Below are 19,018 nucleotides of genomic sequence, written 5' to 3'. Positions count from 1 at the left end.
AAAGAGCCACAGAATCGTTGCTCCGAAGGCCTTGATGCCGAGGTGGCTTACAAGCCCCCTTTGGGTCGATGAGCTCACTATTTTTATCCGCTCTGGTTTAGGTAAAAAGTGTCAACCCTGGAACAGTTGTTCTTTTGAGCTCTTTTCAAAAGAAGGTGTATTTTTGTGTGGAAGAGAGGCCAGAATCCGAAGTGTGATAAAGACCTGGCTAAGTTTGTGCAGCAGCGGGCCAACGGCGGAGAAGGTCGGAGGCCCTGGGTGAGGTAGCCGCTGCAGGTTATGAGGGTCTGGCCAGCGGCTTCTGCTTCCTGTTCTTCATTCCGAGTGTTCTTTAGTGACTTTGAATTGCCCTCTGTTGTCTTTCAGATCCATAGAAAAGAGGCCTTGTAGAACAGGGATAGAAGTGTACCTGATGCGGCCAAGAAAAATAGTATGTGACATCTCCATCTGTCACACCTTTTCTTACTTTTGGGAAAGGGGATTTCAGTCCTTCTGTTGGATGGTTACCAGTATCTGTTTTCAAAGAAAACTTAGAACTGTACACGACAGTTTGCTCCAGGCCTGTCAAAGTATCAATCACCTCATACCCCTAGGTATGTTAGGTGTGTTTCCATTTACAGGTAGGCTTCCTTCTCTCTTTTCCCCTAGGCATCGGAAGTTTGCCCGACTGTTGAGAAGTCAAATAAGGTCAAAGGTGGGAGAGAGTTCATGACTACTTTGACCACCTGGGTTTACTGGCAGGTAGGCCTGCCACCCACCAAAGGCAGTCGCCATGTCTTAGCCTGATCACCTGGGCTACTACTCTGGCTCACCTGGGCACAAGGTGGGCCGCATGGACCACATGTATTGAATGAATGAATGAATGAACTGCACCCAAGCAGACACCCCTGTGGCAGCAAGTGGCTCATCCAGGGTCCCAGGAAGAGTGAGCCGCTGCGGCGTTTGAGGACTTTAGCGTCACTACTCTCAGCCCAGTGCGCTCCACCACGTCCTAGTGTGGGGACACTTTTATAATAGAGTTATTAAACAACTCTCAAACAAATTCGTGTTCAATAAACTACTTCTCCTTCTGTTCCAGAGGCCCCCGCGGTGCCCAGGCCGGGCCACGGATAACCAGGACACCCCGGCCCGGGATCTCTCCCGCCTGGGAAGACGCCGCGCACACCGACTCCGCAGCCTCGGCCACCGTGGCTTGGCTCTCGCGTCGCCGGCGCGCTGACTGCCTCCAGCTGCTTGTCGCAATGCTAGCTTTGTGCTCACATAGCGCCTCTCACCACAAGATCTGAAACCCTTTCCAGGCGTCGCGATTAATTAGTCTTGCCGACACCTACCTCCACGAGCACGCGCCGCCGGGGAAGGGAGGGGTGGGTGGCGGTCCCCGCGTGCGCTAACCGGGAAACTGGAGGTAAGGAGGCGCGCAGCCGGGGTAAGCGCCGCCGTCGCACACTTTGCACGCCGCCCAGGGCTACACCACTCACCGAAAATTGGGAGGCAGGTCTAGGAGGCGGGGTCCGGCGCCCACCGCCTTGGGCGCCCCCGCGCCCGGCGCTGCTGCGCCCCCCGCGCCCCCTACCCACTCCCGCACCACCCGCACAATGGCCCGCACCCCCTGGGTGCGCAGCGGCCCGTTTGGGTGCGTCCTCGGCGGGCCGATTTTTCGGCTTCCCCTTCGGTTTATAGGGGCCGCCGCTGTGGGTCCGTCCTCTGAAGAGGCTGGGGCGTCATCGGGCTGGTTAGGAGCGCCGTCTTCGGCGGGGACACTCAGTCGCGTCGGCACCGCGGAGCGGGCTGCGTCAGGTGGCTGGCCCGGCGCGGCGCTCGCTCCCTCGCTCGCTGGCTCTCCGGCTCGGGGCTGCGGCGCCGGCTGGAGCGAACCCCTGTCCCGGCGCGGGGCGGCGGCGGCGGCGGGCGGCCCGCAGGCAGGCAGGCAGGCACTGCCTTGCGTGTGAGTGCACCTCACTCACATGTAAGTCCGGGTGCACCGTGGCCTCCCGCGGAAGTGCGAGTCGCCCGGCGCGGGCAAGAGCCACCGGGGCCGGGACAGGGCAGGGGCGCCCCGGTGCTGCCGCCCTGCCCCGTGCCTCCCGGGCACCCCCCAATTCTCTCTTTTCTCTTTTCTCCTCTCCATTGGCGTGCCCAAGAGCCAAACCGAGGAGCGCCTGAGGGTAACAGCAAACTCGTGCCATCGCGCCTCTGCACTTTTCTTTTTTGAGTTGTTTGACATTTCTCGGTGCTTTTTGGTTTCTCGCTGTTGTTGGGTGCTTTTTGGTTTGTTCTCACCCCTTTTTTCGTTTGCTCATCCTTTTTGGCGCTAACTCTTAGGCAGCCAGCCCAGCAGCGCGAAGCCTGGGCAGCCGCGCTCCACGGCCCCGGGGCAGCGCAGCGGGGATCGCAGCCGACTCCCCTCCCCCCGACACGGGGCGCACGGGGTCCGGCCAGGCCGAGGCCGGGGGCAAGCAGGGCGCCCGGGCCAGGCGAGAGCCGGGCACCCCGAAGTGGCCGAGCCACCATGCTGAGGATGGCCATGAAGATCAAAGCCCGAGCGGCGGAGAGCGAGAAGAAGACGGCGGCGGCTGCGGCCGAGGTGGCTGCCGAAGCTGCGGCGGCGGCTGCAGCGCTGGCCGAGCCGAGAGAGCCGCTCGCGCCACGGAAGAGCGGGGACGCCGAGAAGACCCCGAAGACGGCGCGGGAGGCGCCCCCCGAGAAGTTCCTGACCGAAAAGGAGCGGAGGAAGATGGAGAAGAAGCTGCTGGAGCAGAGAAGAAAAGAGGAGAAGAAGAAGGAGAAGGAGAGGAAGAAGTTGGAGAAGATGCAGAAGAAGAAGAAGAAGGCGCCCGAAGCCCGGGAGGAGGCCCGAGGCCCGGAGGCCGCCGCCGCTGCCGCCGCCGCCGACGACGAGGGCGCCGCGGAGGGCGCCGGCGGGGGCGGCGAGGGCGCCGGCGGCGGGGGCACGAGTAGGGCCTGGGCCGCGTGGGACACGGACTCGGGCGATGAGGACGACGCCTACTACACGGCGCCGCGCGTGGGGGGCGTCGTGTGGCGGCCCGGGCCGCTGAAGGCTGGCGCGCTGAGCGCCCACCTGCCGCTCGTGGTCTTCCTGGTCTTCTCGGTCCGCAGCCCCTCGTGGGTGCTCAACTTCCTGCTGCAGAAGCGCACGGAGCAGGGCCGCGGCTGCGGCTTCGTGTTCGGGGCGACCTGCTGCTTCCGAGTGTTCCTGGGCTGCGCCTTCTTCTCCTACTTGGGCGGCCGCGCCAAGCGCAGAGGCCGCGGGCGCTCCGGGGCCAGCGGTGCCTTCGGCTCGGGCCATGGCGCCCGGCGCCGGGGGCGCGACGAGCGGCTCATCTAGTCAGACCCCCGCCCCCCGCCCCCCGCCACCGCCACCACCACCAGACACCACCATCGCTGTGTAGTGTGGATTTTTATTAAGTATTTGTGTGTGTGTTTGGACACATTTTCCTTTTCGGTTGCTCTGTCCTTTGGTTCGTGCTCGCCTCGCTTTTTCCACACTCTCCCTGCTCTCTGGCTCTCTCTGTGTCTCTCTCTTCTTTTCGAAAATTTTCCGAAGTCCGGGCTCGGGCTCGCGCTCCCTCCCCTTCCGCCCACCCCGGCCCCTCGGCGGCGCCCGCGGGAGGAGGGGGGGGACTCGGCCTCGGGGGCCGCAGGGCTACGCGGCCCGGGGGGTGGAGCGTTGGCGTCGTGCGAGGGGTCGTCACTGGCTCGGGGCCGCCCCCTCTCCCCCCGCGGCCGGGCCCGAGTGGGGCCCGAGTCAGGGGGGCGAGGGGGCGGCTCCCCGTCCCGTCCCGGGCCGGGCGCGGGCGGAGGGACCCCCCCTTCCCGGGCACCCGGGGGGGCGCCTCCCTCCGTCAGCTCCCGCCCTCCCCGCCGCCGCGGCCGCTGCCGCGGCTGCTCCTCATCCCTCCTCCTCCTCCTCCTCCTCCTTCCACCCCCCTCGCCGCCGCCGCCTCCTCCTCCCCCCGCCTCCCCCCGCCCGCTGCAAAGCTTTGGGTCGGGGCGGCGGCGGGCCCGGGCCGAGGCAATAAGAGCGGCGGCGGCGGCAGCGGCGGCAGCAGCTCCCGCAGCTCCTGCTCTGGTCCGCCTCGGCCCGGCGGCGGCCATCAGCCCCCTCGGCCTCGGCTCGAGGGGCGGGGAGCTACGCGCTCCCCTCGGTCCGACCGCCAACCTCCCTTCCCCGCGCGCCTCGCGGCCCGCAGTCCGCCCCGCGCGCTCCTCCCGGAGGAGCCGAGCCCGCGCCCGGCTCGCCCGCCCGGCGCTGCCCCGGCCCGCCCGGCCCGCGTGAGGCCGCCCGCGCCCGGCCCCGCCGCCGCCGCCGCAGCCCGGCCGCGCCCCGCCGCCGCCGCCGCCATGGGCTGCCTCGGAAACAGTAAGACCGAGGACCAGCGCAACGAGGAGAAGGCGCAGCGCGAGGCCAACAAAAAGATCGAGAAGCAGCTGCAGAAGGACAAGCAGGTCTACCGGGCCACGCACCGCCTGCTGCTGCTGGGTAAGGGCGGGGCGGGGGGCGCCGGCCCCGGCCCGGCTCGGGGGCCCCTCGGGGCGCCCCGCAGGCCGCGCGCGCCGAGCCCGCCCCCCGCCCCGGGCGCGCGCTCCCGAGCCCGTCGCCCGCTCGCGGGCTCTGTCTCTGGGGGGCGAGGCCGGAAGGGGGACCCCGGGGCGCAGATTCGGCCGGGCGGGGGCTCAAAATGGGGCGGGGGGCCGTGGCGGCGCGGGCGTGGGGCCCCCTCCCCTGGCCCGCCCGCTCTCTGTCTCTCTCTCTCTTTCTCGCCCTCCCCCTTGCTCTTTTTTCTCTCTCTGTTTTCCGCGAGGCCTACACGACGCCAGGGGTTTGGGTGCATGTTGGGGAGGGGGAGGGGGAGCCCCACAGGGCTCGGGAGACTGCGACAAAAAGAGGGTTTCGGGGACAGGAAATGGGGTGGCGGGCAGAGGGAGGGGGACCCGCCTCCGTGGGGTGTGTGATTTGTTGGGAGAGGGAGAAGAAAGAGGGGCCAGAGAGGAGGGGGTGACGCGGGGCGGGGGGGGCGCCGCTGTGGCGGAGGGGACCTCGCCAAGGGGAGGCTTTGGCGGGGGAAGTGGCCGAGGAGAGTGGGGGGGCGGGTGACATCAGCCCCTCGGAAGGGATCGGAGTGGTAAAGGTGGTGCAGTGAGGGGGAGGGGGCGCGGGCGAGTCGTGGCGCCGGAGTGGGGGGGGCGGGGAGGAGGGAGCGCGGCCGCCGCTGGGCGCGACTCGGTGCGTTTCGGGCAGGACACACAGTGTGTGCGCGGAGCAGACGTGTCCCGGGCCGGGTCGGGCCGTGGAAGGAAAACAAGGAGAATCAAATAAAATAAAACCAAAAAAAAAAAAAAAAAAATGGAGTTAGTACGCTAAATGCCCAGTGAAGCCAAATGACACGTCATTTTTACAGTATGACCTTTTTATCCCCTTCCAGACATGCAGGCTTTTTGAAAAGCAAGAGAATTAATTGTAGCACCCCCCCCCCACCACCAAACCATTAACACACACACACACACACATTTTCCTGTTAGTCGGCCACATTGAGAGTGCTTTGTGAAAGAAAAAAAAAAAGGCATTCACAAATCAGAACTGGAAAATGACATTTGTCTGTAAATGGCTTCTTGGTCTGGAAATGGCGTGGTTTTTTTTTTTTTTGTCCTTTTCAAGGTGGGAGGGGGCATTGAGAGCGCTTTAAGGAGAAGACTTTTTTTCCAGGTGGAAGGAGATGAAAAGACGTTAATTAGTTGTTTGTCAAGTGACATTTGGTTGTTTGGTTTTGGGTTTTCTCTTGATTGCGGTTTTTCCTCTTTGGCCAAAAAAAAAAAAAAAAGGCGGGGGGGATTGTTAACTATAAGGAGATGGCCTTTCCTCCTTTTTTCTTAAGGGGAGGGGGAGGGACAAAATAAAACATAAGCATAAAAGAAATTGAAATAACCAGAAGAATTACACAAGCATTAATTAGTATGGAAGTTTTCCACTTCCTCAGTAATTTGGCTATCTGAGTTAATTTGTGAATTTGCTAGGTTAAAACCTAGTTCATGGTCACATTTGAACAAAACAGCTTGATTATAAAGAATAAAAATGTAAAAGGCTGAATTGTCTTTGTGGTGGTGTTTGGTTTGCTTTTTTTTGGATGGGTCACCTCTTTGTTCTCCTGGGTCCAGATTTATATAAAGCAGAAAATTAATTAAGTGGAAATAAGTCTGGTGTTTATGCATTTGCAATTTCAGTAATTAAATGATACATATGTTGAAGTCTTACCTAAAACTTCTCAAGGTAGAATTATGCTATGTGAATTATTAATATGCATATAACTTGATTTCAAAGTATAACTCTGGAAAAGTCTAGAATCTTTCCTAGGAGTGCCATCTTGCTACCTGAATACTAATTTGAAACAAATGTGATACTAAGGGTGCCTTAAATTTCTAACACCTTTGCTCAGTGATCACAAAGTCTGCTTAATTTGAGACTGTTACTCTGAACACACCTTGCATCCCTGCGGGCTTATTTTCCCCAGGTGTCCTAGTCTATATGGCTACATTTTATCGTGATTTTATTGATAGCCTCTGGCATGGGGGGTCTGCAGCCCAACTCAGTGCCACACATTTTGCATTTTTAAATGGTGGCTCTCACCAAATAATGCCCCCCCAAAGAGGAAACCTAATGATACCCAAAATCCTCTTTTTTAAGTGCATCTTAATTTAATGACATAAAATTGAGTAAATTACAGCGCCAAAAAAGATCTTGCAGTAATTTTTCAGCCCAATTCTCTAATGTCATAAATGTGGAAACTGAGGCACAGATCTGTTTGTGTGTGTGAGAGAGGTGTTACACATGTTAACACTTCTGACAAAAGAATTTGGAGATTCTGATTAATGTCATGTATTCTCTGCATGGCATCTTAATAGCGCCTTTAATATTTTAACTTATTAGAGTTGGGCTCATTAAGATAGTGTTTGCTTTGAAATCAATGTTTCTGTGGAAACTAATTTTAACTTACAGATATTGATTACAGCCTTGTGAAAAGGCAAGAGAAGGAGGAATGCTTTGCTCTCTGGGCAGTAAAACAAAAGCAATTAATAAAATTAAAAGTGAAAAAAAGGTAAAAACAGGTTTGTGTGGGAGGAGGGCAAAAAATTTTTCACACAGAGTATTTGTTGAAGTGAGTGTACATTTGCAAAAAAGAAAATGAAAAAATAGCAATCCTCCTTCTAGCTGGGTGGAAATGTGCTTTTTCCATAAAATATATGTTTACAAATGAAAGGTGATTTAAAATGGAGGCATGTGTGTTCCTTCTTACTTTGAGAAGGGCTTGAGGAATCTGAAAATTCAGTAGCTCCCAGGAATATTTTTTCTCATGATTAAAGTCGTGTCCTTTTAATACTTTTTACAGTTGTTGCTGCATGTGATTATGGTTGTTCTCAAGCACTACATTTGATATTAAAATGTGTTTTTCGAGAATATGACATACAATTGATGGGCTCCCATTCCCCCCTCCCCCAACATGGTGGTTGTATCCAGAGAGAATTTATCTTTAAGAAAATACCCTTTGCGGGAAAAGAGGACACATGTAACCTTACAGGTCAGGGTTGATTTTTGAGTAGCCCAAGGGGAGAGAAGGCTGCCCCTACGTACAGCAGCTGCATTGTGAGAATTTGCGGGAGGGAAATGCTGCGTCAGTCCGCCAGCTGAAGGAGACTGCGGTGTCTGGGCATTGTTTGTGAATCCTGGGTGTTTTAACCATGAAACCTCCGACAAACAGTGAATTCTGTGGCTATCTACATTTATGTGTGCGTTTCACCAGTGAATGCTCCTATTTCAAGGATTCAGTTTCAGTTTTAACTTCAATTTTCTAACCCCCTCAAATGACAAAATTGCGTCATTCCTCCTCTTTGCCCCTTGGCTTCTCCACCCCACAAATTTTAAAACAACCCAAAGGGGGGAAAAATTCCTGAAAACAGCAAACCCTTTAATTCTCGTTATTGTGACGGTGAATACTGCAGGTAGACAGAGCTGGACATGTGTTTTCATTTTCTCTGCGTCGAAATGTCAAGGAAAATTGCAAGTCTGTTGTTTTGTTTTGTTTTTTGCGTGCTGCTTCTATGGAAAAGACAAAAGTCCTCTTCCCTGCCCAAAGTGTGTAAAATGCCTCCTTCATAACCTGAGACTTACTTTCATTTTCTAGGTGCCGGAGAATCTGGTAAAAGCACCATTGTGAAGCAGATGAGGATCCTGCATGTTAATGGGTTTAATGGAGAGTAAGTGTCAACTCTGTGCAAGGGCACAGGAAGATTAACACGTTTTATACTAACCTTTAGGAAGTTTAGGTAGATTTTGGGGGCTGGGCAGCCAATTTCCACTTAATTTTTTCAGCCTGCATATTAGAAAATCCAGGGAAGAGCTCTTTGGGGATTTTTCCCCCCTCCCTCCTTTTAATCTTTGGTGCAGCAATAAATAATAATAGTAATAACAAAGCACCAGTGTTCTTATAAAAATGCCCCCCCCCCACAAGAAAATAGCACTTTTACAGATAAAAGTGGCCCCATGACAGGTCTGCCGCAGACCTGCCCACAGATTTTGGTGCAGTGGGTCTCTAACATGGCTGACACCTGCCATGGCCACCCCCTTTGCGGGCAACCTGACCACTGCAGAGAAGCGCCCCCCCCCGCCCCCGCACCCCAGCAGACGTCAGCACAATGCACCAACACAGGGTGTTTTAAACTATTAGGGAAAAACAGTTTTGATAATGTTCTCATGTAAAACAAAGTTGGAAAGAGGCAGCAGCCCCTGTTAATAATTCCTCATTCCCTCACCACCCCCCCCCCTTTGGAATTAATATTATGGGCAAATCACTGTTTCCCTTTCTAAAAATCAATAATGTTGCCTAAAGAAAGAAAAAGACATTTAAGCGATGGAGACTGGGAGTTAGGTACTTCCGGCCGGGTCAAGGGGCATTTTTGCCTTTGAAAAGTCCTTGCAGGCATCTCGGTTTAGGACAAGGTGACAATACCGCATTGAGAATAAAGATTAAAAGAGAGTGCGTGTGTATTAGGGATGGAAGAGAAATGCGGGGTCCTGCTTGCCATGAAGAATGCAAACAGAGGGGAGCATTCAATTTAATCAGGGCATCTGCTTTTCTCCCCGGACCCCAAATGCCCCCCACCCTTGTGAAACAGAAAACACTAAATCTACCAGCCCTCTGCTTTCACTGGGGTGACAGCTGTTCACTGCACCGGATTGCAAACACCTGAAGGCACTAGGTTGCAGCTACTAGCTGGTTAGCAGTCCCGTTCCCTTCCCTAAACCTGGATTCAGTTGAAAACTTGTCTCTCCCTTGCATCCCATTTAGTTTCAAAGGGGGACATTGAGTCAGGGCCGCATAGTTCCAGTTATGCACCAAAACCCCACAAAAAAAAAGCAATAAAAAGCCACTTACAGACGCCTACTATGCACCAAGCACTGGGGACACAAAGATGAATTTTACCACCTTTCAGAGGTAAAAGGACTGCCCTTAAAGGCAGCTCTTTATGGAACATTCTAGAATTTCTTCATTCAGATACTCGGGGCTGAGGATGATGTCACGCATACAAATGGGTGTTTTAGTTTAAGATGCTCTCTATGCTTTAAGCACGAATCTAGGAGGATGGGCTATTTTACCAATTTTATGAGTGACTCAGTGAGTTACCAATACGCACATACATGCGGCTAATTAAATACTCACTTTCACTTGTCACAAAGCAATTCTGAAATTCTTAATTCCTGACACACCCTTCAAAAAGCCCTATTCCCAGAGATTGTCAGCGGCTGATAAACAAAAAGCCAGAAACCGACTTTTAACTATGTGAATTTGTAATTTAAAGAAAAATCTTGTATAATTATTTCCCCCGTAACTTGCCAGGGAGTGCTTCTTCATGAGGCTAGTTAAGCAAAAATAATTTGACCACGTACCCTCTAGATAAATATTTTGATTAAAACTGGACATGGCTAGCGTTTTTAAAAGGATGCAGCCGCCGCTGTTTACCTTAGCTCGAGTCCAGCAGAAGGTAGGACATCCTTGCAATAATTTACTTAAGGCTTTATCACTCTCCAGGCTGCCCTACAATTTTTTAATTTTTAGAGAAAGGATTCTCCTCCCTTGGCGAGCCGGTCTGTAATGCACACGAGGCATTTAAACCAGAACTTCTCTTTTCTGTTTTCTTTTTAAAAAGAGGAAGCGACATTCCCAGTGTGCCTGCCTTGTAGAGGAAGCCATAGGTAATCTCTCAGGATGTTAAATTTAGCCTGTGGAAGTGACATACAGGGGAATTCTTCGTGTGAGTCTAGAAACCTTATTTTTGTCTCCTTCAAGTGAGCCTCCTTTTTTCTTTTTCCTCAATGCGGTATTGCAACAAAAGCGGTTGCCTTCTTCACTAGGAATTCCCTATGAAATAATGGTGACATCCATCCATTAAAGGGTGTTTTGCGTGGTGCAGGGCCTTTTCCTCCTCGCTCCCGTAAATGTGCGCTTTGTTAGGGCTGGGCTGAGCTATTAAATTTGCCTTAACTATCTGCAGACTGCCATGCCAATTACAGTTTTAGGGTAAGGTGTAATATTAATCTGACCTTGAGAAATACAGAGGTCAAGTGTGGATTTTCCTAACTCAAAAGCTAACTCTTCCTTACAATTAGTATCGGGGAAAAAAAGGTGCCATTAACATTGGTTGAGCTAATAAGCTAATCAGTTACAAAACCATGTAGAACGCTTAGCCATCCTGCCCTTCCCACTTCCAAGGAGGAATTCCTACCATTTATGAAGATTGGTTTTTGAGTAGGGTTTGTTTTTGTTTTCTTTTTTTTTCTTTTTTTCTTTTGCTGCCTCCCACGGTGCAGACACACAGTTTTAATTGATGACAATTTATCGGGAACAGTTAATATAAATAAAAACACTTCATAGGTAGTTTCCCCGACTATAAGAAGGGAGGAAATTAATACTGCACCAGGAAATCATGGGCAAAAATCACCCATGTCTGGGCCTTTGTATGTTCAGATACAACATGGTAAAGATCTGGGAGAATTAAGGAGCCTGATGTGCTGCTATATTCTCAAAAGAATTGTGAGATAAATCACGGCTTTATCTCCCTAATGCATGTACATTTAGTGAAAGCACAAGAAAATAATTATCCGTCCCTTCTGTATACCCGACCAGAGAGTCTCCAGAGGGCTCGGCTAATACGGCCGCGGAGGTGTGGCATTCTTCCCTCCACGGCCTACAGTCTCAGTAGACCTTCCAACTTAGCCAGAAAGGCGACTAGGACTGAATGGGAGGATGGCGGCCATTTGTTTAGGAATGTAGAGAGGCTGTGTGGGGTTTTGGGAAATTGCGGTGCCTTGCAGATTAGGTGAGCTTTCAATCTCTCTTTAAAAGGGGCGGCGAAGAGGACCCGCAGGCTGCAAGGAGCAACAGCGATGGGTAGGCACATTCAAAAACAGAAAAACTTTTTAACAAACAAACAAACATGAAGATCATACTGGGAAACTGAGGGCTGAGCCCCGGGGGAGGAAACAAAACTCATTTCAGGGCCATCAGCCATCTTGGTATACGTTTTCACGCGACACCTGAACAGTCTTTGACATTTCAGAGCCAGTGAAGTGCAAAACATAATTTTGGGGGGGCCATTCTTTAAATATAATTAAATCCAGCTGGGGGAAAAGTTAGATTTCAGCGTTAGACGATCAGTTTAAGATTTTGAGAATTGATGTTTTTCCATATGGTTTCTGTTTCCCCACCCCTACCCCAGCTGTCCATTCAAATTGGCTACTTGTTTTTAAAACTATCTACTAAATTCCCATCCACCCAGTGCTTGGTCTGATGTAAAAATTTCAGACTTGGGGGGGGGGGTGGAATCTTTTTCCCATATCAAAATACGTGGTGCTGCACTGTCTGTAATTTGGAGAGGAAAAAAAAAAAAGTGCCTCAGCACCTTGCAGGACGTCATTGTTAAGAATGATCTCAAAGCCTCTGATCTTTTTAAGATTTTCTAGTATATTTTCAATTGGAGGCATATTGCGTTATTAGCTAGTGGATAGGAAATTCATGATGGCATCCGCTTTTTTTTTTTTTCCCATTCATTATCAATTTTGTTTTCCTTCACTTCCTACATCCCCACTCCCCATTACATGCCTACACGCACTCGCATGCCAGGTAACCGTTGGAGGTCTGCTTGCATATTCAGCATGCAGTGACGAAGCAGCTTTTTCTCATGAGGACAGAGCTGATTGACCTAGCCTAGGGCATCTCAAAGAAATAGCCTCTGTGGCAGGGGTGGGGCGGGGCAAAGGATCCTGGGGTCGGGGACAAAGTAACTTACACATGTTTGTTCATCTGTTTCTTTTAGAATATATTATCCCTAGATGATGGCTACAGTTTCTCATCTTCCCGGCTATGTCCTATCACACTTTGCATGCTGGAATTGCCTGGTCTTAGGAACTTCTAATAAGAATACTATTCTGTTGTGGGGGGGAGGGGGATGGGGCCCTACCACCTAACCTCAAAAGATAACTGAAAACAACAAAAAAAAATACAAAAAAAACCCCCCCCACACACACACAAAAAAAACACAAAAAAATATGGCATGAAATCCTTAATTGGCAAAAATGTAGTGTAATAGCAATCCAAAAAAGGCATCTACATAAAAGTGACTGACAGTTTACTGTACCAAAAGTTGGCATTTGAGAAATATGACAAGCCCTTATAGAACCACCTAGTGTGTGCTAGATGCTGTGCTAGATACTTGAACCCTACTAATACCTTGCCTGCACTTCTCTCTGTGACTCTGTTCTGCAAGTAAATATAAGAATTAACATACGTGATAAATAAAAATTCTCTGCATGTCTCAGCAATCCCTGTATCTTGCGTCTGTCTTCTGTCTTCTTTTGTCTGTCCTTTCCCACAAAAGCACGAAGATAAGGTATAGGACGGAAAGAGACTCTGGGGACAACTCTAGCCTCCCCCTACCACTTAGGCAGCTGACGCGGGGGAGAGAAGGGGCTCCTAAAATTCAAACCCAGACAACAGGCTTTTATATACATGTTGGGGGGAGGAAGGGGGCAATGTGCTATGAGCACTTCTAGACCCAGCCCCGATATTTTAGTCCGTCCAGATTGTAGCAGTTGATACATAATTTGGCTTTGTTAAGTAGTTTAGAGACATCTGAGGGATTTTCTCTGAATTTCACAATGTTAAATTCATTAAGCGATAGTAAAAATGATGATAAACCTGCCAGCCCTAGTATAATATCTCCATCTACATAGTAATTGCTTCAATGGAAGAATTTTATGTTTTAGTATTACACACCCGAATTAGATTTTAGATTTCTATTTTAGCTGTTTTATACTTGATACACTCCCACACCTATTCACATACGTAGATGAATACTGAACACGTTCTCAAAATATCCGTATTTAAGACTGGAAGTTTTCCAATTATCATACTACTACTTAGACCAAAATATCAAACTGAATGAAAGAACCTAGTTTCTGGAAGTACTTTCCTCTTGCTGTACGTACATTTGGGTATTTAATACCAGGACATCTCTAATTTTAACTACTGTGGAACCTTGAAACTGAAGGTTAATGGCTTTCATTTACCATGGAAATGGAGCCTGTTTTTAATGAATGGGAATGGATTTCTCCTGTGGGGTTTTAGGTAAACTTGAGTCCACAAGTGAACATTAGGGGCAAACACACATCCTTTAAAAATTTCTAATGTCTAAATAACTGATTTAGACTCTAGCACCGAGTCTGGACATGGTTCCTAATTTCAGAAACGAGCTTCAGTGGTGCACGTACAAAGCAGAAAAGTCCCACAGAAGGGTCAGGACTCTGGATCCCTTTTCAGTGTAGGGTGGTTGCATAAAGCGGGGGGGCCAGAGCTGGACCTCTGATCGATGTGTGGATGCCATACTCGTGGTTTATAGGACCGCTTCCTATCATGTCTGTTACTCAAGTTCTCCTGACTTCAGCACTTTTAAGTGGCCCTGAGGGGGTTCCTGGTACCATTTACCTCCCCCCCACACATAAACACACACACACACACATACCCCAAAGCCTACTGACCCTCCCTCACTGGTGAGAATACTTCTAAACTAGCTTCTTACTCTCCTATGAAAAGCAGTTTCTCTGAGGCCAGTTTACCAGAAAGAGGGCTGACCCTGGAGAAGGGATGAAATGAAATAAAAAAATCAGGGCCCACCCCTCAGATCAATAGGCAGATCTTTCTTTTGATAAGAATAAACCGTGCAGGAAACATTAGCTATTACAATTCCTTGGAAAACTCAGGACCAGGATCGGGTTGGCAGGCGAGCCCATGACCCCTGCACCCCAATCTCCCTTCCCTGCGCCCTGCCCTACGATTAACTCTACTGCCAGCCTGTAGGTGCTATTAACCACCACCCCCGCCCCCCGCCACTTCTCTGTGTTTCCTCTACTTCTGAGGGCTACCTCCATTCCAGGACTCTTGGTGAATCAACCAAGTGAAAGCTTCAAAAGTTGGGAATCTCGAGATGGTCTTTAAAAATCCTACACAGCAAGAAAAAGATGAGCTCTGTCCCTTCTGCTTCTGTGACTCACTTTTCCTCTCGGCCTGAGTTTCCTCTGTGAGGGGGCGGCGCCTCACTTCCACGTGATGGCCTGTCACAGCCCCGGGGCCTAATGCGCAGCAGGTGTGTCCTGTACATGGCTCCACATCCCCCCCACCACGCACCCAAAACCACAAGGTTGGGGCAATAGGTGTGATAAGATTTACCCCAAGCAAGAGGTCCTTTTTATCCCCTGAAGACACAAACTCTAGAATCTTGTTTGGTCGTGCTGCTAATGAAGGACAGTTGCTGAAAGACAGCTAGGCACTTCTGATTGATGTGATTGGGAGCAGGCATTCCATCAGGGGGTCCCCCCAGGAGCCAAAGGTTGTGGCTTTTACTTGTGGTTCCAGTGAGTCTGAATTAAAAAAGATCATCCCACATGTCCTGTATGACTTAGGTTCAAATCAGCTAAACCTTGAACTTCTACTTAACAGGTGCCCCCGCCCCCCGCTGCCCCCAGCACACAAGTCCCAGATCATAAAGACTCCTGTGGGTGGGGATCTTATTTTATCCCTATTCATGTGGAGGGATCAGTGTATATTAACATCACCTAGAAACGTCATTGCTACTGGCTGAGTGTCTGACACGGTGACTTAATTAATAAAAATGGCCTCAAAGCCTTAAAATCTGTAATATCACCATCTGCGTTCACTGGTTCTCTATGTACTAATCCAGTGATGGAGTAAGCCCCAAGTAGAACCATGAAACTTTTTCTCCCTAATATGATTGATAGAGCACCCCCACTCCCCTCTTCACGTCATACACACACACACAGGGATGCTGATAAGGGCCAGTAGGAGCCTTTTAGGAAGTGTTGGTGTGCTGTGGGAACTTCAAAAAATGGACCCACATCTGAAACAGTCCGTGAACCAGGTCTGGCTTCTGGTACAGTAGACTTGATCATTATCTTGATGCCAATTTGCTAATCAGCCCCAATCGGGCGTGTCCTTGGGACACATTGGGGAGGTTATAATTCGAAACCGTCTTTATTCAGGAGCCTCCAATCCGTACGGATTTGAACCCACAGCTCTTGCAAGAACAGAATACTATGCTTTTAGTTGGAATATCTTGACTAAAGAGACCCTGTTCGTCAATGTGATGCAATATGATCTCTCTCTCTTTTCAATCCCACTGTAGTGAGAAGGCGACCAAAGTGCAGGACATCAAAAACAACCTGAAAGAGGCGATCGAAGTACGTGTTTGGGGCCTTCCTCTCTTCTCTTAGCCCCCTTCTCAGGCAGTGCTGTCCCCCTGACTGCTTTGCTGACTCGTTTTCAGACCATCGTGGCCGCCATGAGCAACCTGGTGCCCCCCGTGGAGCTGGCCAACCCTGAGAACCAGTTCAGAGTGGACTACATTCTGAGCGTGATGAACGTGCCTGACTTTGATTTCCCTCCTGTAAGCTAAGCTCTTGGGTTGTTCCTCCCCGCCCCCGCCCCCGGCCTGGCCCACGGGGCCGCACCGGTGATGAGCCCCAGCCGCCGGTCACCTGTGTCAGCCACTTCCGGAGAAACACCTTTCGGGAAAAGTGAATTCCCTCAGGGTCCTTCATGTTCAAAACCAAAGTCTTAGGAATCAAAGTAGGGTTTTTGCTCAAGATGGGGGAGCAAAATTCGATCAGCCCTTGTAAGTCCTGGCTCACCCATCCCCACAAGTAAACACCCCACTTTAATCCTCGTGTTAGTAGATTGTAAGTGTTTGTGAGGGAAGATGGCCCGGGTTGTGTCACGGCCCTCGTTATGCCCTCGTACCCGTCTTGTGACAAACCAAACGGTATGTTAAGTGTGGCTCACAAATGCTAATTGTCCCGTTAAATGAACAGATCCGAAGATAGCAAAGAAGGCAGAAAGGAAGGGCCAGCCCTGAATTTTATAAATGGGAGACATTCTCGTTTTCAACAATTTGCCGTTTGACCTTTATGAAGTTTTAAATCAGTCCTTGCGTTGGGGCAGATTTTTTAAAAAGGAAAAAAAAAAAGGACTTTCAGCTAAATTATAACTTGGAGATTTTCTTCTGTGTGTCCTCGTTGGCGTGCGGGACACTGTTTACAAAGATTCTCTGTCCCATAAAGAGCTATTTTTAGGTGACACAAAACTGCCCATGCCCAAACGTATATGTTTTGACCCCTTTGTAGGGGAAGAGTGGTTTCTCTGAGGGGAACGGGAAACAAGATGGAAAGATGCGCAAGTTTATAAGGCCCAGAAGGAAAAGACTTGTCTACAGTTAGAACAATGAGTTATTGTGGCCTTTTGTCAGGCTTTCCTGGGAATTTGTGTTTGTGTATTTTAAATGGGCTTGGCTGCAAACTTCTACTAGCAGGGAAGCAGTATTAATAAGTAGGTCTAGGTAATTTTTTTTTTTTTTTAAATAGCACTTGTTTGAAAAAAAATCAAGCGGTCAGCACGATATACATAATGCATATTTCTAATAGAAGGAAAAATGGCAGCCGGCTGAAAATGCACCAGAACAGTAACATTCTATTAGTCGTGCTGATAGCTGAACTTTGTGTCCCTACCTACTTTTAATTCTTCTCTTGCCGAATTCATATTTGAAGAAAAACCTCTTTCCTTGTAAGGGAAGATTGCCCCCATATAATTAAAAATGTTTCTATGTTCAAATGAAATGTGAATCATAACCTACTACAATTTAAAAACAACAGAGGTTATTTGCTCCTTTGTTTCTCCCTATTACGACCCTTCCCAAGGGACAGGCACTGACAAGGCCAGATTTGCCAGCGATTCCCAACCGTAATATTTTTTGGGTAAAATTCAGATTTCCCTGGAAGGGAAATTTCATCCCAGCACATCTTTCATGTTTTCACAACACTGAATCATTCCTTGGCATATTCTCCTAATGCAGATTAATGTATATCTTTCCCATAAAAGCAATTGTGTGGAGAAACAAAATGATTCAGTAGTTTACTCTGTCCGCCCCCCCCCCCAAAAAACATAGGAGGAACACTACCCAAGACCAGTTAATTCACAATCAGAGGACAGCAGGAATTAATTACTTTGCCTTTTAATTATGTTTCACAAATTGAATGAAAGTTCTTTTGAGCACAGAGTCACTAATTTGGCTCGCAAGTGGGAATCCCACCCCGTGCTGGTCACACAGTGAACTGTGGCATCTGGACTGTAGGGGCAGCCCGCCTGCCTGGGCTCAAGCTCATCTGTGTTCTCTCTTGTGTTCACTCTCAGGAGTTCTATGAGCATGCCAAGGCTCTGTGGGAGGATGAAGGAGTGCGTGCCTGCTATGAGCGTTCCAACGAGTACCAGCTGATCGACTGCGCCCAGTAGTGAGTAACCTCTCTCCCCCAGCCATACACAGCATAGGAACAAATGGAGAAAACACTAGAAATCTCAACTCCTGCTTATTAAGTTATTTGCAAAGGGGTTCCGTTCATAGGAGCCAGCCAGTTAAGTCCCACCTGCACTTAGAAAGTTCTGGTCTGATTCATTTGTTAATTGCACTTTTAGTGCAGTGACATTATTTTACATAAACAATGCCTGTTAGAGCAAAATGATAATTACTTGCAATAAAGTGATGTTTGTAGTTAATTAGCTTGAGGTAATTAATTGGATTGACCTCCAAGCTTTTAGGAAGATTGGGCAGCTCTCACGCTTTGAATAACGTAAAAATATTGTATTTTATTGCTGTCATTTAAAAACCGAAATGGTGAGGACAAAACCATACCCCGCCCCCTCCTTGGTAGCTGAGAATCGCCTTGCTATTTCTGCAATCAGGTAGGTGACTAGAGTAGTTACCAGAGTCCAGCGTTACTGGCTGCTGTTCATCTAGAGTTATTCGTTCACGCTGGGCTTTAATTCAAGGATGCTTCCCCTTATGGAGAGTGGACCGCCCTCACCCTGCACCTGCTACAGTAAATACGGGATGCTCAGGGCCACAAAGAAATTGTTTTAGAAGACAGTGTTTGTAGGCTGCGGTTGCACAAACATGCTAAGTGGTCTCAGCGAAAATACTCTGAAGTTGGGGTGTCTTGTGACTTGGGGGGGGGTAATAGATATTTGCGACGTTCCAGCCTTTCTTCTGTAGGTCGCTGAAACTCAGAAGCGACTTTGCTGTAGAATATCAAGTCATCAGGACCAGGGTTCCAGGCTGGCTCACAAAAACCTACAATTGCATTTGCTTCGAAGCCCCAAACCTGAGGGATTTATTGTGAATACCAGTTGAATAAATAGGAGGGAGGAAGAGGTAACAGCAAACAAACAGCAAGTTCCCTAGAATCCTGTTATCTACAAATCACAGAAGCTTCTGGTAGGCTCTGTGAAACCTATCAACGTCCCCCTCCCCGGCCCCGCCTTCCCATAGGAAGCGCACAGCCAGTTGTCTCCAGATATCGGGGACACAGCTGCGTGGCGGTGGTCGCTAC

At 49.8% G+C, this 19,018-nt stretch overlaps 1 protein-coding gene across 4 annotated transcripts in view; it reads left to right on the top strand.

Annotated features, from left to right (window-relative positions):
* The first annotated feature begins 4,302 nt into the window (after positions 1-4,302).
* LOC102743109 (guanine nucleotide-binding protein G(s) subunit alpha) overlaps positions 4,303-19,018 on the top strand; it is an 18,509-nt gene continuing 3,793 nt past the window's right edge. The window contains exons 1-6 of one of the 4 annotated variants that reach the window (XM_081832522.1): positions 4,303-4,501; positions 8,196-8,268; positions 11,415-11,459; positions 15,766-15,820; positions 15,907-16,026; positions 17,826-17,923. In XM_081832522.1, the coding sequence (XP_081688648.1) occupies positions 4,363-4,501; positions 8,196-8,268; positions 11,415-11,459; positions 15,766-15,820; positions 15,907-16,026; positions 17,826-17,923 (530 nt within the window). In that variant the 5' untranslated portion in view covers positions 4,303-4,362. Of the gene's footprint in view, positions 4,502-8,195; positions 8,269-11,414; positions 11,460-15,762; positions 15,821-15,906; positions 16,027-17,825; positions 17,924-19,018 lie in introns of all 4 variants that reach the window. The other 3 variants (XM_081832521.1, XM_081832524.1, XM_081832523.1) reach the window with 3 other exon arrangements.

The sequence above is a fragment of the Leptonychotes weddellii genome, chromosome 10 (assembly GCF_054177405.1).
Source record: "Leptonychotes weddellii isolate Sample4059 chromosome 10, ASM5417740v2, whole genome shotgun sequence".
Lineage (NCBI taxonomy): Eukaryota > Metazoa > Chordata > Mammalia > Carnivora > Phocidae > Leptonychotes > Leptonychotes weddellii.
The sequence above is the reverse complement of the archived record's forward strand: the minus strand, read 5'-3'. Positions and strand labels throughout refer to the sequence as shown.